Source organism: Heptranchias perlo, chromosome 6 (assembly GCF_035084215.1).
Source record: "Heptranchias perlo isolate sHepPer1 chromosome 6, sHepPer1.hap1, whole genome shotgun sequence".
Classification (NCBI taxonomy): Eukaryota; Metazoa; Chordata; class Chondrichthyes; order Hexanchiformes; family Hexanchidae; genus Heptranchias; species Heptranchias perlo.
The window spans coordinates 52097284-52115741 of NC_090330.1; the positions used below are offsets into that span (position 1 = coordinate 52097284).

Here is an 18458-nt window from a genome sequence, read left to right on the forward strand (position 1 = left end):
TTAAGCATAAAGAAAAATAAGGGTGCTAAATAAAATGTATTTTCTAATAAGTGATGTTTCAAAAAGAGCAGGCACCCCAATAATATTCTGTAATCTATTACATGATCTTCTAAAATCATATTTTATAATGCAACAAGTTCTAAACACATTCCAGTAAGACAACTGTTTGCTGTTCTGTTGTCTTACAATTACAACCAAAAGGACTGATTCAATAGTAGATATCAAAAACAAAGTCAGACCAATTTTAGGGAATTTAGTCACATCAGTCCCTACTCTGAGAAACTTCACTTTTTACAGATTTGTATTGTTTTATCATCAATATCCTTAGTTAATCGTTTTAACATTTAAAAATACAAATTACTGTGATCCTTACCATGTTGTGAAGAGGTTATGCTAGTCCATTTCAAACCCAACCATCCAGTATGGCAGGGAAACACCTAGAAAAGAAACTGTCAAAAAAATGTAAGCAGTAACTTGTAGTTACAACATTTCCAATTTTAACTGATCGCCCACCCGTTCGAGTTTGTTTATATATTTAAAGAAATCATAGTACTAATCAAATAAAAATCACTAATCAGAAAAAATGTTTTTTTTCTTTGGACTGTCCAACATATGTCCCATTCTCAGTTTACGTTTCTTTTAACCAAAATACATTACACCGGTCCTTCATTCCTGTTAAGTGATCGCCAAAGGGAAGAGAAAACAAAAATATGCAGTTAAGAAAATGGCAGCAACTTGACCCTACATTTTGAGCGATGACGATGCATTTTGTGCACACCCGGAGCAGAATTCAATCGAGACGTGGCCCTGATCCACATGAAGACAAACTCCTCCCGCGGCGCCTCCGTCCTCTTCCGATTTCAGCCGTTTGCTGGGAATTGCGTAGTCGTGATCGTGTCCTTCGATGTCTCTGCACAGGGACGAGCTCATCTTCATACCGTCCAGGCCACTCAGCCGGTTCAAAAGTCCCGCCAAGCTGCTCTGGTTGGCGAGCACGGCTCGCAGGTAGCGGGCCTCTCCCTGCAGGTCCTCCACCCGCCGGCTCAGCCGCTGGTTCTCGGCGCGCAGCTCCTGGTTCTCGGTTTGCAGGCCGCTCGCGCGCAGCTCCAGGCCCGTCACGTACTCCTTCTTCTTCAACCGGTTTAAGCGGGCCGCTGTCGCCGCCGCCGCGTTCCTGTTCTTCACCGACACATCGTCGCGGTTTGATGGCTGCTGGGGGCTGAGCGGCGCTGTGACAGAGGGCCCCGAGCTGGGGTCCGTGTCATCTCCATTAGATCCCATCAATAGGCCGCTGTCAGGCGAGAGCGGCCTCAAGGCGACATCGTTCAACCCCGGAAGGCCCAGACCGTCGTCCTCGATTTCAACCAAGTCCCAGTTAAAGTCAGCGAAGTCCCAGAGATCGAGGCCGGTGCTCCCGAAAACCGCTACTTCCTTCCCCGACTGATTACCGGAGTTACTCATCTGGCCCTGGGCCTCTTCGAATCGTCGCTCTCGTTTCATAAAGGTGCCGCTCTGGTTACCAGACATCGCGGCAACCGGGGAAAGGCCCGGCGAATGAGAAACCGTTAACAGGCGGGACCGTGCGCGATGTTCAAGCCGCCTCGCGGCTCCAGCAATGATCAGCGCGTGCACCGGCACCCCAACAACGGCACAAATACTTGACCAACCGAGGAAAAGCGGAACCGGAAATTGTTTCAACAACAACATTTATATAGCGCCTTTAAAGCAGAAAAAAAGGTGTTCTACAGGGGTGTAATCAGATACAAATTGACACGTAAACAGAGAAGGAGATATTAGAAGGGGTGAGTAAAAGCCTAGTTAAAGAGGGTCTTAATGGAGAGGTTTAGGGAGGGAATTCCAGAGTGTGGGGCCTAGGCAGCTGAAGGCACCACTGCCAAAGGTAGTGGGGGAAGCACAAGAGGCCAGAGTTGAAGGAATGCAAAGTTCTTGGAGGGTTGTAAGGGTGGATGAAATTACAGAGCAAGAGGGGCGAAGCCATGGAGGGATTTGAACACGATGATTAATTTTTAAATCGAGACGTTGGTGGACCATGGGCCAGATGTCGGTCAGCGAGCACAGGGTTTCTGGGTGAGCGGGACTTGGTGCGGGTTAGGATGCAGGCAGCAGAGATTTGGATGAGCTAAGGTTTATGGGAGGGTGGGAGACTGGCAAGGAGAGCATCGGAATAGTCAAGTCTTGAGGTGACAAAAGCATGGATGAGGGTTTCAGCAGCAGACGGGCTGAGGTAGGGGTGCAGACAGGCGATGCTATGGAGATGGATGTAGATGGTCTTTGTGATGGAAAGGCTATGGTGCTGAAGCTCAGCTCAGGGTCAAATAGGATGCCAACATTCGGAAGCGTTTGGTTCAGCTGGAAACAGTGGCCAGCAGGGTGGATGGAATCAGTGGCGATGGAACGGAGTTTGTTTTGAGGGCCAAAGACAATGACTTTAGTTATGCCAATGTTTAAATGGAGGAATTTGCGACTCGTCCAGGACTAGATGTCGGACAAGCAGTCAGTAAACATAGAGGCAGTGGAGAGGTCGAGAGGGGGTGGTGAGGTAGAGTTGGGTGTCGTCATTTGAAAATATGATTGACAAGACTATTAAAGTGCAATATCCCTGGGAATTGAAGCTAGAGTTTGTACAAGGACTATTTTGAGATCGACCAAAGGAGTGGCACTGAACCTAACCAAAAGTAGCACTGCAAGTACCCCCTCCATTAGAAGAGGGCATAACTAAAACAATATTCTCACATGGTCTATTCAAACTGATATATTAGCAATACAGACTTATATTAAATCATAATCTGATTGGTGTCATCAATGATGCAACTCACATCCTGCGGTGCTCACAGGTCGCAGAAGGTCTTATGCTTTCCAGTGGACACAGTGTGATCCCTCTCCAGGGCTATCTGGGCACGCACAAGACTGCGAAAGGCAGGCAGTTAGAGCGACATCCCTGTGGATCTTGGACTTGTAGATGGCAGTTTTAGCCAGACCCATGAGAACATCCACAGACTCGCCATGCCCCCTCCCCCCACATGGTGGAAGATCAGAAGTGTAGGACTGGAGTAGAGCCAAAGATTTAGACCCCCCTTAAATAACAGAATAGGTGACGCAACCCACTCCAGATAGATGTGAAACATCGGCCAGAATTTTGGCCGGGGGGTGGGGGGGGGGGTCAAATTGCGGACTGGAAACCTGGAAGTACGGGTTTCCCGGCCGTACTTACCATTTTGACATAAGGACATCTTTTATTTTTTTTTGCCAGTTTGTTGCCCAACTGGCCGGCCTGATTTGACAGGCTGGCCTCAGTCGGACGGGAGCAGAGCAAGGAAGAGGATGTGAAAAGATAAGTCTTAGATTGTATGGATTGGGGGAGGTGGGGAACATAGGTAGGCACAGGGGCACCGATAGGCATGGGGTTCACAGGGGAGGAGTGAGTCATTGGGATGGGGCGGTCAGTCATCGGAGGAGTTGATCATGGGGGGAGGGATTGGGAGTCAGTCACCGAGAAGGGGGGGTCTGCGATCATTGGGGTTGGGGGGGGGGGTTCTATGTTCATTGAGGGGGATTACTGCAGGTAGGCTTGTTGGGCCTGGGGGAAGCACTCCTGCCCCTGTGAGCCCACAAGCTGTGCCAGAAAGACACTTACCTGCAGTTTCGGGCCTTCTCACCTTCTCTCACGTGGCATGAAGGAGAAGACCCAGGGATCCCAGGCCCCAGAGAATAAAATCACGAAACCTTTCAAAATGGAGGCCCGCAGCTTCCTTGAAAGGTTTTAGTGACCAACCCGCCTCCTTGGAGCAGTTTGGTTGCCCGCCCCACGTCCCGCCCCGGTGAAAACCAGAAATGGGCAGGTTGTGGGCGGGTCCGAAATTGTTGCAGTTTTCAATGCCCCCCCACTCCCAATGCACCCGTTCTTCACAGTTAAAATTCTGCCCATCATCTGCTCCAGGCCGCAGAAGTGACACAGTCTAGATGCCCGTAAAGTGACTCAAAATGGCGTTCTTTGTCATTGCTCAATGCAGCATTTTCCACTCCAAGTCCCCATTGGTGCAGGTGAGGATCCTTGAATATCGAGTCTTCCATTAGGAGTACTTGCCTTCACCAAACGACAAGATGATACGCCAAGGCGCGTCCAGGCAGACAGTGAGAGCAAGGAAGTGAAGTGTGTGCAGGAGCAACCTAGGCAGCAAATCCCTCCTTGTAGAATGGAGGGAATTTCCAAAAGACGGTTCAAGTCGTGAGGCAGAGGCCCCAAGGGATTAGATCAGTCAGAACTACTTCATTCTCTTGAGCTGCCTTGATACAACCAGAGTCAAGACCCAGTGCAGATTTAGTCTTGCCAGTGGTAGTGGTTAAATAAAAAATTGTGCGTTCTCATCATATACATACACTGATAATTGGAGTTTTAACATCTACAAACTACAGCATTGCATCGGTCAGCGGCATAGGACTGCTGAGAATGATACCATGTTGAGCTACTGTGGTGCAGCCAAAAACCCATTTAAATCTTTTAACTCACCCTTGCTTCTGGGGGTGTGGGAGGGAATTATTATATACTCACTGCCCATGATGCTGTCAATTTTTAAAAAATGCTTTGCATTACTTTGAGATATGGGAATGAAGGGAAACCCCCTTCAACTGTTCTTTCTGGGCCACACATCAACGGTGGTGGGTCTTGCCTCAGGTCTCGCCTGAGGTCTCCGTCAGTACTGCTTTAAACAGGTTGTCAGAGGTACATAAGGAGCAGATGGTTACAACAGTCTGATTTTTCCTCCTTTTCACCTTGTGGGCAGTATCTGGTCTGTGCTTAGCACCTCAATGCAGCCACACAGCTGAGATTGGTAACTTATGTAAAACAAACTTCTGTTCCTCCCAGTATGTTGCATTGCACATCACTGTTGTTCCCATGTTACCACTTTATTCCAAATTTTAATCTTGCGTATTGCAATTATTTTTGTGGGTCAGCCAAGTTCTATTCGTTAAGGGGGAGAAGTATAGTTTAAAAAACTTATGGTCCTGAAGCCACCTGTAATCACGGGAAAAAAGGACTGGTGATACCAGTTTGGTGTGCTGACAAAACTATACCAGGGTAGTAAGATCGGTTTATATCTGTAGTATCATTACCAATAACTTGCATTTATATAGCACCTTTTAAAGTAGAAAAACATTTCAAGTTGCTGCAGAGTTGTAAGAAAAAAATGGTCACCATAGTAAAGGCGTCCTTTGTTTTAGTAGTAGAGACTGAAACTTGGTCAAAGGGATGGGGTATAAAAAGGGTCATAAAGGAGGAGAGTGAGCTAAAGAGACAGAGGGTTTTGGGCAGGGAATTCTAGAGCATGGGGGTTAGCTGGTTGAAGGCAATGCCACCAATGGTGTGGCGAAAGAGATGCCTGAGAGGCAAAAAGTAGAGCAACAGAGTTAGGTGGAGTTGTAAGGCTGAAAGAGGTTAGAGAATTAGGAAGGGGCAAGGCCATGGATGGATTAAAACATCAGGGGATGAGAAGCCAATGTAGGTGAGGACAAGCAGGAGTTAGTGTGAAATAAGATATAGGGAGCAGAATTTTGGATAAACTGAAACATATGGAGGGTGGAGAATAGGGTACTTTCAAGGAGAGTATTGGAATAGTTGAGTCTGGAGGTGACAGAGGCACGCACAGATGAGGGTTTCAACACCAGATTGGTTGAGGTAGGGTCGCAAGTGAGCAATGGTCATTTCGGTTCCGTGGGAAGGGTAGAAACCCGATTGGAGAGATTCAAATTAGGAGTTCCAAGGGAGATGGGCTTGGATCTGGGAAGCTTCCCTCCTTCTTTGTCTCTAAAATTGAGACCATCCATGCAGCCGCCTTCACTGCTTGCATCCCTCTCCCCCAACTCCCAACCTGCCCCCAGCTCTAATCCTGACAGTTTGCACTTTACCAATTCCTGACTAGACGTTTCTTTAATGAGACTCACTTTCTGCTCCATTGACCCCATTCCCTCCCAACTCACCCTGGTCGCCATGCTAGCTGATGTTAATGACTCCCTTTCTGGGCAATACCCTTCTTTCCCCTTTTTATCTTCATTGTGAAGCACATGGGGACTTTTTAAACAGAAATGTTAAAGTTGCTATCATTGTTGTTCCCTGTTTGCAGATGTTTGGCCACTAATCAGTGTCCTTCCGTTACAACTTGACAAATTGCGAACTTGCTATGCATGGGAATTACAAATGAAAACTTCCATGATATAGGTGGATTGCACCTGTTGTACCGGCCACATGCAATACCACCATTTGACAACAAACCCCCAAGTAACACTCACTTAAGAAAACACTCAAAACGATAGTTTGTCTCTTTATTATATATATTTCTAACTGACAATCAGCAGTAATGCATTTGCATGTTCATGAAGAACATTTAAAACCTTTTCTTCATTTGCTATTAATATTTGCCTCACTTCTCTAACAATTCTCAAGTTGATTATGAAGACATTGTTTGCTAAATGCTACAACATAAAATAATGATTGTGCAGATTTCCTCCCCATTGATATGTTATAGCGTAAGTTCACATAGTATATAAACAAAGGTTTGTTAGTAGCCAAAAGTATTGCAGCATCAATGTAATAAAAATAATAAATTGACATCAGACTGAAGAAGTTAATTTGAATTTTCAACATTGAAGTGTTACTCAGACTGAAGTGTAATATCCTAGCATTGCAAAATTTATTTTAATGTAGCAACATATAGCTTTGGCTTTTCCTTTAATAAATTGCACCTGGTAAATCCACATAGGATTTTCATCTCAATGCAAATAACTGTCAAAAACAAAAAAAACTTTTCCTCCACAATACCAGAACTAATGTATGGATACAAAAGACTTTTGGTATACCAATTTGTAAAAAGACTTTCTCCAGTTTCGTAAAGTTTCTATTTAAAAGTTCAGTTTAGTTTCCTGACATTTTGCTAAGCATCAACATTCTCAAAGGAAGCACATCCTCTATCCATACATTTGGATGGGTAATCATTTTATCCCATACAGATACTTCTTCTTGTGTAGAATCCATCCAGTCTACTGCCATTCCATAACTTTTACCTGTACAATAAAAAGAATGGTCAAAAAAGGTAGAATGCAGCTTTTGAACTTTGTTTACAAACACAACATATTAATTAAAGCACAAAGATTACACAGTTAATAAATTGCCTCACTTATTTGTGACTTCATAATGATGGAATGATGCACAGCACTTCCAGCAATCCGCACTCTTATAAAGTTCCTCACATCTCCAAAAGCTTTACATGGAAAAAAAAAAGCAAATGCCAAGCTGAAGGAGAAAATGAAGAAGATTAGAATAGTGGGCTGAACAGAAAGGCTTTGAAGAATTTTTTGTGAGTTGGGAGGGAAATGACGAGGTGAAGCAACTTCAGAGGACAGGAGTGTGGTAGCTGAACAAGGGACAAGGTGCAATGGAAAGAGTGAGAAAATAATGAGAAGTCCAGAGTTAGAAGAGCAGAGGATATATTCAGTGACATGAAATTGGAGATCATCACTAAGATATGGTGAGGTAAGGCTATCAAGGGAGTTGAAAGCAACGTCAAGAATTTGAAATCAACTCTGAAGCATGGAGAACCAGCGGAGCTTGGAAAGGGTGGAAACTGTTGCAACTCCCTGCTGTAAGCACTTCTCCCCACAGGATTGCCGAGCTATCTCTGTACAGGAACTACTCTGGAATCATTCTACAGTGAAGTCCTCTTTTGTTCAGGCTGATGGAGTGGTGTCAAGTAAGTCCATTGCCACCAGGACATCTACAAACACCCACTTAGAAGGAGGGCACTATTAATTAAGAAAGACAAACTGTCCAAACCAAAACAAAAACAGGCATGTGAATAAAAAAAAACACTATTGTAATTTGGAGTTTTAGCCCAATAAAGCAGTCATGTGGTGCCCAACAGTTTCAGAAAGCTTTGACTGAACTGCATGTTTGTATTCTGTGATCACCTGTGTGCGTATCCGAGATTAAAACATGGGCAAACAGTCAAAGAGACCCTCCATGGCAATCTTGCATATTCTGGACTTGTACACAATAGATTTTGCCAGGTTAAGGGGTTCATCGACTCGGAGTTCTCCAATCTGTTTGCCCTGCACACCAGGTAAGCAAAGTCAAACACAGTTGGCGTAGACTAATCAAAAATTGAAGAACAGCTCCTTTAGTGAAAAAGGGGCTACAACCTTTAACAATGTGGGAACAAGTGGTAAAATGGTTTTACCCCATCAGTAGAAGGCGCACAGAGAGGTCAACATGTTTGAAGCAGCTAATTGTACTGTGTTCATTTTCCAATACCAATTAACCTACAGTTTTAATTGGAGATTTTGTCATCAGCTGATTGGGGATTGCATCCTAATCTTGAATGCATTCCCTGGCACTGCATCCAATATTTAAAAAGAAATTACAAATTGCAATTTCTGCTTTGTACAATTGTTTCATGAGTTCTATTGTTTAAGGCTTTGAAATTCGCAAGAGGATAATTACCAATCAGTGCAGTAGTTTACAGTGAAATTCAAACTATTTTATTTTGAGCCTCCATGTCTCAGAGGCTATTACCTGTGCCAAGGCCAATCCTAAGTCCTCCAAGAAAATGATTCACCAGTTTGTCATGGTCCCAGACTGAAAGTTCAACACATGCATCCTTGAGGTCTTCAGTCCTGAAGCCATCATAAACCATGGTGTGATTGAATGTGGGATTTCTGTTTTTCTTCACAACCCGAGTCTTCTGACGGCTTTTTCTGCTTGTGTCTGGAAGAATGAAGCTTGCAGGGCAAAAAAGAAAGGCATTTACAGCAGTGTCAAAAGTTTCTCTGCGTTCAAACACCTGGATTCACTATCGAAAAAAGAATTGGTTTTGCCACACGCATTCCCCAGAACATTGACAAAAACTTTAACTTGTTTTTTGCAATGACGTGACCAAGTCAAAAAGTTTGATGTTTGGTTAGCCTTTGGAACCAGCTTTGAGCCAATTAAGGATAAAATATTATTTTCATGGGTCGCAGGTAAGATTGTGTAGGTAAATAGTGAAAAGAAATAAGTAGGATAAACTAAAAGTTAAAATAGGTAATATAGGTCAGAAATATAAAAGTTAAAATAGTAAATATTGAAAGAATGAAATTGGAGAATGAGGCAGAAAAAGTTTTTGCAGTGGAATCTTGATTATTCACGTTTTCAATTATTGACAAGGATTTCTGAAAATAATGGGAGGCCAATAACACTAGAGGATGCTAATTTTTTTTGTTTCAGATTACAGTACTCCTGCCATCAAAATATGCTGGCATTGCACAGCTGATCTGCCAGCTCACCATTTCAATATACTCAACTACTACCCCAACTGCTGGACCTCATACAGACCTGAGAAAGCCTGATAAAAACTCTCTCCTGATATGAACAAGCAACTTGCACATGTAGAATCTTTAATGTAGCAAAACATCCATTTCACAAGGGGGTGTGAAACAGATATCAAGCTGGAAACGACCAAGTGCATGGCATAAGTGGTAGGTTTTGAAATGATTTTGAAGATGAGAGATGTAACAAATGGGAGGGGTTTAGGAACAGAATTCAGCAGTGCAGGAATGACTGAAGACTTTGCTACAATGGAGGAGTGGACTGGGTAAGATTGGGCAAGGGGAAGACACAGTTGACTATAGTCCACAGTCTGTGAGATAGGGCAGGAAGAGATTGCAGAAGTGCAATGAGGCCATGGAGGAATGCCAAGGCATGGTGAAAATGTTGCCCGACGGTGTGATTGAGCCACGGGGGAAGAAAGGAAGGCCAGGGCCAGAGAGCGGAGCACCAGAGAACAGTCATACAGAATTGGAAAATATTAAAACCCCAAAAAATATACTAAAAAAAATTAAAAAGTAAAATTATATGAAAAGTGGCATATAAAAAGTCAGTTTACTTACCTGAAGAAAAACAAATTGGCAACAGAGTAGGGAAGAAACCAGAAATTTGCTCCACACAGCGAAGCTAGAGGCCAGAGCCTGCAACTACCTCACATAGTTGCCAGCAAAGTTGAATGGGAATCGTTGATATAACCATTTACATTAGGAAAAGTTAGCAAAAATGTAACGAAAAAGCATGACACTGGAAATAAAGTTTGTGAACAGGAATGCACAGCCTATGCAAGATTTTTTCTCATACCACAACTGCAACTACAAATACTACAACTGCTTGCATTTATATGGCGTTTTTACATAGAAAAACATTCCAAGGCATTTTGCAGAAGCGTAGTCAGACATAAATCTACACTGAACCAAAAAAGGAGGCATTAGAAAGGGTGACTAAAAGATTGGTCGAAGAGATGGACTTTAAAGTGGGTCTTAAGTGAGGAGAGGGTGGCGGAGAGGTTTAAGGAAGGAATTCCAGAGTGTGAGGCCTAGGCAGCTGAAAGCATAGCCACCAATGGGGGGCAAAGAGAGACAGGATGCACAAGAAGTCAGAATCAGGAATGGAGAATGCGAGTCAGGATGTTTGTAGCGCTGGAGGAGGTTACAGAGATAGGGAGAGCAAGGCCATGGAGGGATTAAAACATAAGGATGAGAATTTTAAATGTGAGGTGTTGGAGAACTGGAAGCCAACGAAGGTCAGCAAGGGCAGGGTGATTTGGTACAGAAAAGGATAGGGACAACAAAGTTATTGATGAGCTGAAGTTTATGGGGGGTGGAGGAGGGGAGGCTGGCCAGAAGGGCATTGAAGTAATCAATCTGGAGGTCACAAAGGTATGAATGAGGGAGTGGAGGGGTAGATCTGGGGTGCCATCAGTGTACGTATGTATACATGATGCCTACATGTCTGTGAATAATGTTACCAAGGGTCAGCATGTAGATGAGAAAGAGGAAGGGGCCAAGGATGGATCCTTAGGGGACTCTGAAGGTGACACTGTGGGAGTGGGAAGAGAAGCGATTGGTAGAAATGCTGTAGCTGCAATTGAATAGTTAAGAGTGGAGCCAAGAAAGTTCTGCAGAGATGGACAATGGATGAGCAATGGTGGAAGAGGATGGTGTCGAGGCTTGTAGAAAGGATGAGGAGGACAAAAAGGATAATGCACCATGGTCACAGTTACATGACTTTGGTTGGGATTGTTTCGGTGCTATGAAGGGGCAAAAACCTGATTAGAGAGATTCAAACTAAGAGTTGTGGTAGAGATGGACAAGGACCTGCGAGATGATGTTCAAAAACTTGAGAAAAAAGGGAGGTTGGAGATGAGGCAGTAGTGAGAAAAGAGGGGTCAATAGTGTTTTTTTTAAGGAGTAGACCATGGCGACAGTGGTTTTGAAAGCGAGGAGGTCAGTGCCCATGCATGTAAATCTTTTACAATGTCACCCAGCATGGGAGCAGGAGGTAGATCTCATAAACTAGCTTACTTTGGCGAAGACATGGTCAAGTATAATATAGAAATATATATATATATAAAATTCACAGTGCGTGTAATAGTAAAGTAATCCTATTACCATTTAACAAATGGATCCAAACGATTTGCCCTAATCTGTGGTAAATTACTGGCTTCCTTCACCCAAATCTGAACTTCTCCTGTTTTTTTTCCTGTGTAGAGAAACATCAATTAATATGTTGATACAACAGCAAATAACCATAAATTAATACTAGAAATGAAGGATAAAATACCTCTGTTTCCCTGAGGAATGTAACGGAAAGCCACTTTTAGGCTACCTTTGTCATCCATTCTGTTAGTTGAAAGTGTCTGCAAAAATTATGAGCAAGAAAGATCATTTGGTCTACACTTTGTTAGGTAACATTTTACCATTACAAAATCAAAATTTATGTTCAAAATGTGCAACAGGTAATTCATTAAAACCATGCAAACAAACGCACAGCAATGCATTTATACAATAACAAAGAAATACTCTGCGTCGAGAATTGTCTTGCAAACACTGAAATGGAGAAAATTACCAAGGTACATGATTCATTTTCTTAATTCTGAGAAAGCTATTTTGAAATAAGATGGTTAACTAATCCCAACAACACAACTTGAATCATATAAGTATGTAAGCTCTAGGAAACATATCTTCTGGTCCTTGGTCTAAGTATTTTATATTTTATGTATTGTCTTACTGTACTTCATACTTCAAATTCTAGATATCATCTTCCTAACCATTGCCTCTTCTCTGTTGTCCATCTGAGTGAGACTGCCCTCACTTGGTTCCACTCTTACCTATCCAATCATATCCAGAGCATCTCCATCAATGGCTTCTCTCCTCACCTCTGCATCGTTACCTCAGGAGTCCACCAAGGATCTATTCTTGGTCCCCTCCTCTTCCCCATCTACATGCTGCCACTCAGCAAAGACATGGCATCAGGCTCCATATGTACACTGATGACACCCAGCTCTACCTCCTCACTACCTCTCTCAACTCCTCCACTGCCTCTGTGTTGTCAGCCTGCTTGTCCGACATCCAATTTGGAAATATATCACTGCTTCTTCATTGTCGCTGGGACAAAGTCCTGGAACTCCCTACCTAACAGCATTGTGGAAGTACCTTCACCATGTGGACAGCAGTGGTTCAAGAAGCTGGCCCACCACCACCTTCTAAAGGGCAACTAGGGATAGGCAATAAATGCTATCCTTGCCAGCGACACCTATATCCCGAGAATGTATAATAAAAACAATTCTAGGTGAGCTGCAAAATCCTCCAGTTTCATTAAGTTAGCTGATGCAATTATGGGAAGCCGCATGGATCCCACCTATGTCTATCTTTTCACAGAAGATGTGGAACACTTTGTTCTAATGCTACTTAGGCACCTCCCAGACTTCTTTCCCTGTTACATTGAGAACAACTTTGGTGCTGCTTCCTACTCACTAATTTTGAGAATTTCATTAATTATGCTTCCAATTTCCACCCATCCCTCACTTTCACGTGGTCACCTCTGACTCTTCCCTCCTTGGACTTCTCTCTATCTACACAGTGGTTGACCATGTCTGCCTATTTCTTGGGCCTTTGCTCTCGCTCCTTCCCCTGCTCTCACAAGAACAGCAGGGTTTCCCATGCTAGGTGACATTGTAAAAGATTTACATTCCTTGGGCACAGTCCTCCTCGCTTTCAAAACCACTGCCGTCACGACCTCCTCCTCAAAAAACCCACTATTGACCCCTCTTCTCTCATTAACTACCGCCTCATCTCCAACCTCCCCTTTCTCTCAAGTTCTTGATCACCACCTCCCAGGTCCTTGCCCATCTCTAGCCCAAATCTGTGCCATGTCGTCTTCCACCATCTACAATATGATCCCATCACCAAGCACATCTTCTCCTCTCACCCCCCCCCCCCACTTTCAGACCACTGTTCCTCCTTTATCTAGCTGCCGTTCCGTGTGACTGCAGCAAATGCACAGGATTCAGGGATAGATATGGCTGTGTGAAAGTTCCAAGTAACGGGGTACAAAGACTTGGGAGTGGAGATAGAGTTTGAATCGTTCAGGATCAGTGGGCTTGATTTTAAACGTAAATTGCGGGTGCATTGGGGGCGGAATTGCAGAAATGCAGTGCGGGTTTGGAAGCCAGCTCCAACCCGCCGACTTCTGAGTTCTCCGCAGACGCACCTGTGTGCGCGCAGGCGTCCCGAATCCGGAAGTCCCGCTGGCAATTAAAACCGGCGGGATGATAGTTAAAGAACAAAATGTCCCTCATTGAGGTACTTAAGGCACTTTATTTGTGACATATTAGGTAGTTAGAACGATTTTTAACTTTTCCCACGGCTTCTGATTCACGCCTGGTGAAACCAGGTGTGAAGGGCCAGATCAGGCAAAAAGAAACAAAATAAATTAAATAACAAACCATTGCACAAAGTTAAAACACAAAATCAACCTACCTTTTCACCCTGCTCCGACGTCCAATGTCTCCCTCTCCGATCTCCCCCTCTTCACCCCTCCAATCTTCCCCTCTTCACCCCCCCCCAATGTCTCCCCCCACGATCTCTCCCCATCTTCACTGCCCCAATCTTCCACTCTCCTCCCCCCGGATCTTCCATTCCGGCGCCGGATGACGTCTTGCTCTCTCTCTCTCCCCCCCCCCTTTCTCTACCCCTCCACCTCGCGTTGCAGCTCCTGTTGGCAGTCAGCCTGTCAATCAGGCTGGCTGCCAGGTGCGAAACCCGGAAAGAACTTTAATCACCATCAAGTACATCGCGATCGCGTCGGAAATGGTAAGTTTTGTTTATTCGGGTTTGCCACGCGCACCTTCACCCCCCCTCCCACTGCTGCCAACCATTTCAAAATTGAGCCCAGTAAGTCAAATGTCTGCAGCCAAAGTGAATGGAGTCCTGGGTTGTATTGACCAGAGTGTTCAGTATAAAGCTAGGACCACAATAACAAGTATATTCTAGGTATTGGCAAGATCACATCTGGAGTACAGAGAAGGATAATGCAGATGACCGACAGCTTAAGTGCATTGAGCTACAGAGATGAGCTTTGTGCCTTGGGTTTGGATTTGCTGGAGAGGAATAAACTTAGAGGGGATTTAATTCAGATCTCTAACCTTACAGATGGAAAGATATTTTGAGCTGATGGGGCCATCCAAATAAGTTGATGATGAGGCAGGGAGTGAAGTTGGATAAGCTGAAGTTTTATTTTTCGCAGAAGGTGATCGACTTATCAAATGGCATTCCAGATGTGATGGTATGGACTAACTCCTTGCAGTTTTTCAAGAAAGTGTTAAGATGCATTTCTGGTAAACTATGAAATCAGAGCTGAAGGAAGGTAAGATTTTAGGTAATAACCAATTAAATTTTGTCTCTGGGTCTTGCTTGATCACCTTTGAGGGACTGGAGAGGAATATTTGACAGAGATTCATGAACTGGCAATAGGTCTCTGTTTTTTGCCTCTCCCAGGTGATTGAGGGGAGGAAAGAAGGATGGAAAGGTGGGGACATGGGGATGTAAAAAGTGTGTCAAGCACACATATGGGTCTGATGGCCTTTTCTCATACTGAATACATTTTTTTTTCGTTCATGGGATGTGGGCATCGCTGCCAAGGCCAGCATTTATTGCCCATCCCTAAATACATAACATAACACCTGTCCATTTGCCTTGTCCCACACTATTGTCTAGGCCCCAAACACTCCTTCCATTTGAAAAAAACATTTGCTTGTATTTCATCCAATATAATAAACTGTATTTTCTGCTCAGGTGTGGTCTCCTTTACATTGGCGAAGGCCAAATGCATATTAGATGAGCGATTTTATGAACACTGTCATTCTATCTACAAATGTGACTCTGGGCTCCCAAGAGGTCGTCACATGAATTCCCCCTCTCATTCCCATTGTGACCTCTCCATCTTTGGGCTCCAAAACTGCTCCAAGCTGTTTCAGAGCAAACTTCAGTAACAGTATTTTATCTTCTTTCCTGGGAACTCTGCAGCGTTCTGGTCTGAACATTCTATTTAGTAATATCAGGCTTAATTTATATCCTCCATTTTTTTTTACCACAGGGAATGCTGATGATGGAGGTTGGGTCAAGTAAACTGACATTTTGGAGTTGACTCTTCTTCAGAGCACAGTGTTGGCTATGGGGTTTACATAGATGGCCTGCTTTTTCTCTTTTCAGGACAGGTGTAGCTAGCATATTCTCTTTTCATTCAGCCAGGATTTTGACCCGGAGCCGGGAAGGGTCGAATCGGGGACGGGAAACCCGGAAGTACGGGTTTCCCGGACGTGCTTACGATTTTGACGTATGTCTTTTTTTTGTCGGTTTCCCGTCCGAAAGGCCGAGGCCGGCCTGATTGACAGGCTGGTCTCAGTTGGACGGGAGCAGAGCAAGGACGAGGACGTGAAAAGGTAAATGTTCAGGTAAGTCTTAGATTGTTTGGTGGGTGGGGGTGGCATGAGGACATCAGGGCATGGGTGGGCGCAGGGGGCATGATGGAGGGAAATCAGTGGTCATGGGGGGGGTGGTCGCTGCAGGTAGGCTTGTTGGGCCTGGGGGATGCACTCCTGCCCCTCCGGGCCCACAACCTGTGCCAGAAAAGGTACTTACCTGCAGAGTCAGGCCTTCTCGCCTCCTCTCATGTGGCGTGAAAGAGAAGGCTGGGAAATCCCGGCCCCCAGGGGTTGAAATCGCAAAATCTTTTGAAATGGAGGCCCGCAGCTTCCTTGAAAGGTTTTAGTGACCAGTCCGCCTCCTGAGAGTGGGTTGATCGCCCGCCCCTCGTCCAGTCTCCATGAAAACCGGAAATGGGCGTGTTGGAGGCGGGTCTGAAATTGTTGCAATTTTCAATGCCCCCCCGCCCCAACCCACCCGTATTTCCCAGTTGAAATCCTGCCCTAGGTGTCAGCCTTGGCTCAGTGGTAGCCTCTGAGTCAGAAGGTCGTGGGTTCAATCCCCACTCCAGAGACTTGAGCACATAATCTAGGCTGACACTTCAGTGCAGTACTGAAGGAGTGCAGCACTGTTGAAGGTGCCATCTTTCAGATGAGACCTTTAAATATGCCCCCATCTTCTTTTTCGGGTGAACATAAAAGATCCCATGGCACTATCTGAAGAGGAGCAGGGGAGTTCTCCCAGTGTCCTGGCCAGCATTTATTCCTCAACCATAATCACAAAAAACAGAATATCTGGACATTGTGGAACCTTGCTGTGCACAAATTGGCTGCCACATTTTTGCTACATTACAACACTTCAAAAGCAGTTAACTAACTGAAATGCTTCGGAACGTCTTCAGGTCAAGAAAGGGGCTCCATAAATGCAAAAACTAAGTACATTGAGCTACAGAGATGAGCTTTGTGCCTTGGGTTTGGATTTGCTGGAGAGGCATAGACATAGAGATGTGAATTAAACCCCCTCTAACACTGAAGGCATTGATAACATACAGATGGAGAGATATTTTGAGCTGATGGGGCCATCTATTTAAGTTGAGACAGGGAGTGAAGTTGGATGAGCTAGCTACTATGTTTTCTGTATTTACATTTTTTTCTCTTCCATAAATTTTTCCTATTATTTCAACTTTTTGTTTGTATGGGCCTCTTCCATGCTTTCACCGAAGTTATTCTTTTGTTCTTTTAATGCAATTCCATTCCCTCACTGAGATGATCTTTTGTATCATTTAATAGTTTTCCATTAAGGACTTTGCAAGTCATTCAAGCCATTAACTCTCTATCCGAGTATGTTGTTTCTTCGTCCTCCAATTTTTCTCTCTATTTTTTCAGTCTTACTAAAATGCTTGCTTATCTTAATTTTCATTTCTGATGAAGGGTATATATCTGAAATGTTAACTTTTTCTTTATTCTTTTTTTCTTTACAGATACTGACTGACCTGCTAAGTAGTTGCAACATTCTGGGCTAATATTTCAGATTTCCAACAACTGCAGTTTTTTTTACTTTTTAAATTTGTACTACATAATATTTTAAATAAATAAGTAAATTACCCTTGGTTTCAGGTTGTACCAGTCCATTTTCTTGTTGCTCCAATCCCACTTTTCCAAATCTATTTCCACTTCACCTAGAAAATTGTTGCGCCCAAATGTGTCATTGTGCCAGACAGAAAGGTTCAGGGTCTGAGCCAGCAGGGTGGCTTTTTCAATTTTATACTATAGTAAAAAAAACATGAGAGATATAGAATACACTTAATCAGAATAGAAACAAAAACGATAAACATATGGTCACCATAGTGTACATTTCCATGAAGAGAAAATTCTTAGACATTAGTCAGGCACTTAATCATGTTTCATTAAACTATGCATCAAGAATTCTTCAAACTTTTGTGTGTTTACTGCCAATTAGTTCACACGTGTACACCTCAAATTTGCAATTCTGAAGAAAAATAAATCATAAACCACAACATTTGCTCAGGAATTCAGAAAAAAGTCACATTAAACAAATAAAATACAAATTTATAAAGCTAATAGAAAAACATATACAACACATTTCATAATGACAGCAAGTAATGGACTCATGTACTCGACAGGGCAATTATTTTGTGCTTTCTAAAGGGTATTTTTATATTGTCTCATCATTTTAGGCTTCATAATGAGACATAACGGGCTGGATTTCCCTCTTTCTGGAGAGGTAGCAGCAAAGCGGGACTTCTGCCTACCCCCCAACCCCACTGTATACCTATCCCATTTTCCTGGATTAGGGATAAGTAGGCATACAGGGCAGGATCAAGGCAAGATTGTGCCAAGAGAGAACTTGCCACTGCAACAGAGGGAAATCAGGTGGTGCTGCAGCAGGGATACTGCTGCAGTACCAGAAGACCTCTGTTACTGCACTTAGAGGGTGGAAGAGCCCCAAAGATTGAGACCTATAATGGTAACTAAACAGGTCAAATTGGAGGGAAAGGAGATCAGTACAATACTTTGCCTCCATCCTAGCATGTCAGGGCTTTACTGCCACTACCCCAGGGACTGCTGCCTGGCTGCTCTTGGCAGTAGGCAGGAAAGGGGTGGCCAGCAGGAGTCCTGGAGATAGAAGGGGAGCAAAAT

At 43.9% G+C, this 18458-nt stretch overlaps 3 protein-coding genes and 1 long non-coding RNA gene across 14 annotated transcripts in view; 1 reads left to right on the forward strand and 3 right to left on the reverse strand.

Moving 5' to 3' along the window:
• dlg2 (discs, large homolog 2 (Drosophila)) overlaps positions 1–464 on the reverse strand; it is an 861897-nt gene extending 861433 nt beyond the window's left edge. For all 3 annotated transcript variants that reach the window (XM_067986281.1, XM_067986283.1, XM_067986284.1), the window contains exon 1: positions 374–464. The gene's annotated coding sequence lies outside the window, so the exon portion shown is untranslated. The remainder of the gene's footprint in view (positions 1–373) is intronic.
• crebzf (CREB/ATF bZIP transcription factor) lies at positions 6–1692 on the reverse strand. Its single transcript, XM_067986285.1, has 2 exons — positions 746–1692; positions 6–449 (listed from the first exon to the last, which is right to left on the reverse strand). The coding sequence occupies exons 1-2, from the start codon at positions 1525–1527 to the stop codon at positions 404–406; spliced, it is 828 nt and encodes a 275-aa protein (XP_067842386.1). The 5' UTR covers positions 1528–1692; the 3' UTR covers positions 6–403.
• On the forward strand, positions 704–10143 carry LOC137322988 (uncharacterized). The gene is made up of 2 exons (XR_010963270.1): positions 704–1802; positions 9275–10143. It is a non-coding gene; the product is annotated as an uncharacterized lncRNA (long non-coding RNA).
• Positions 6326–18458, reverse strand: part of sytl2a (synaptotagmin-like 2a) — a 156596-nt gene continuing 144463 nt past the window's right edge. For all 9 annotated transcript variants that reach the window (XM_067986277.1, XM_067986276.1, XM_067986275.1 and 6 more), the window contains 5 exons: positions 17403–17564; positions 11657–11732; positions 11485–11575; positions 8585–8790; positions 6326–7077 (listed from right to left, as the gene is read on the reverse strand). In XM_067986277.1, coding sequence (XP_067842378.1) covers positions 6929–7077; positions 8585–8790; positions 11485–11575; positions 11657–11732; positions 17403–17564 — 684 coding nt within the window. In that variant the 3' untranslated portion in view covers positions 6326–6928. The remainder of the gene's footprint in view (positions 7078–8584; positions 8791–11484; positions 11576–11656; positions 11733–17402; positions 17565–18458) is intronic.

Bases quoted from the DNA above. Each gene is read 5' to 3' on its own strand.
- crebzf (XM_067986285.1), bottom strand. From the start codon at position 1,527: ATGTCTGGTAACCAGAGCGGCACCTTTATGAAACGAGAGCGACGATTC. The intron at 450-745 runs GTAGGGTCAAGT...TTTTTTTGACAG, and splicing joins GCATCGTCATCGCTCAAAAT to TTTCTTTTCTAGGTGTTTCC.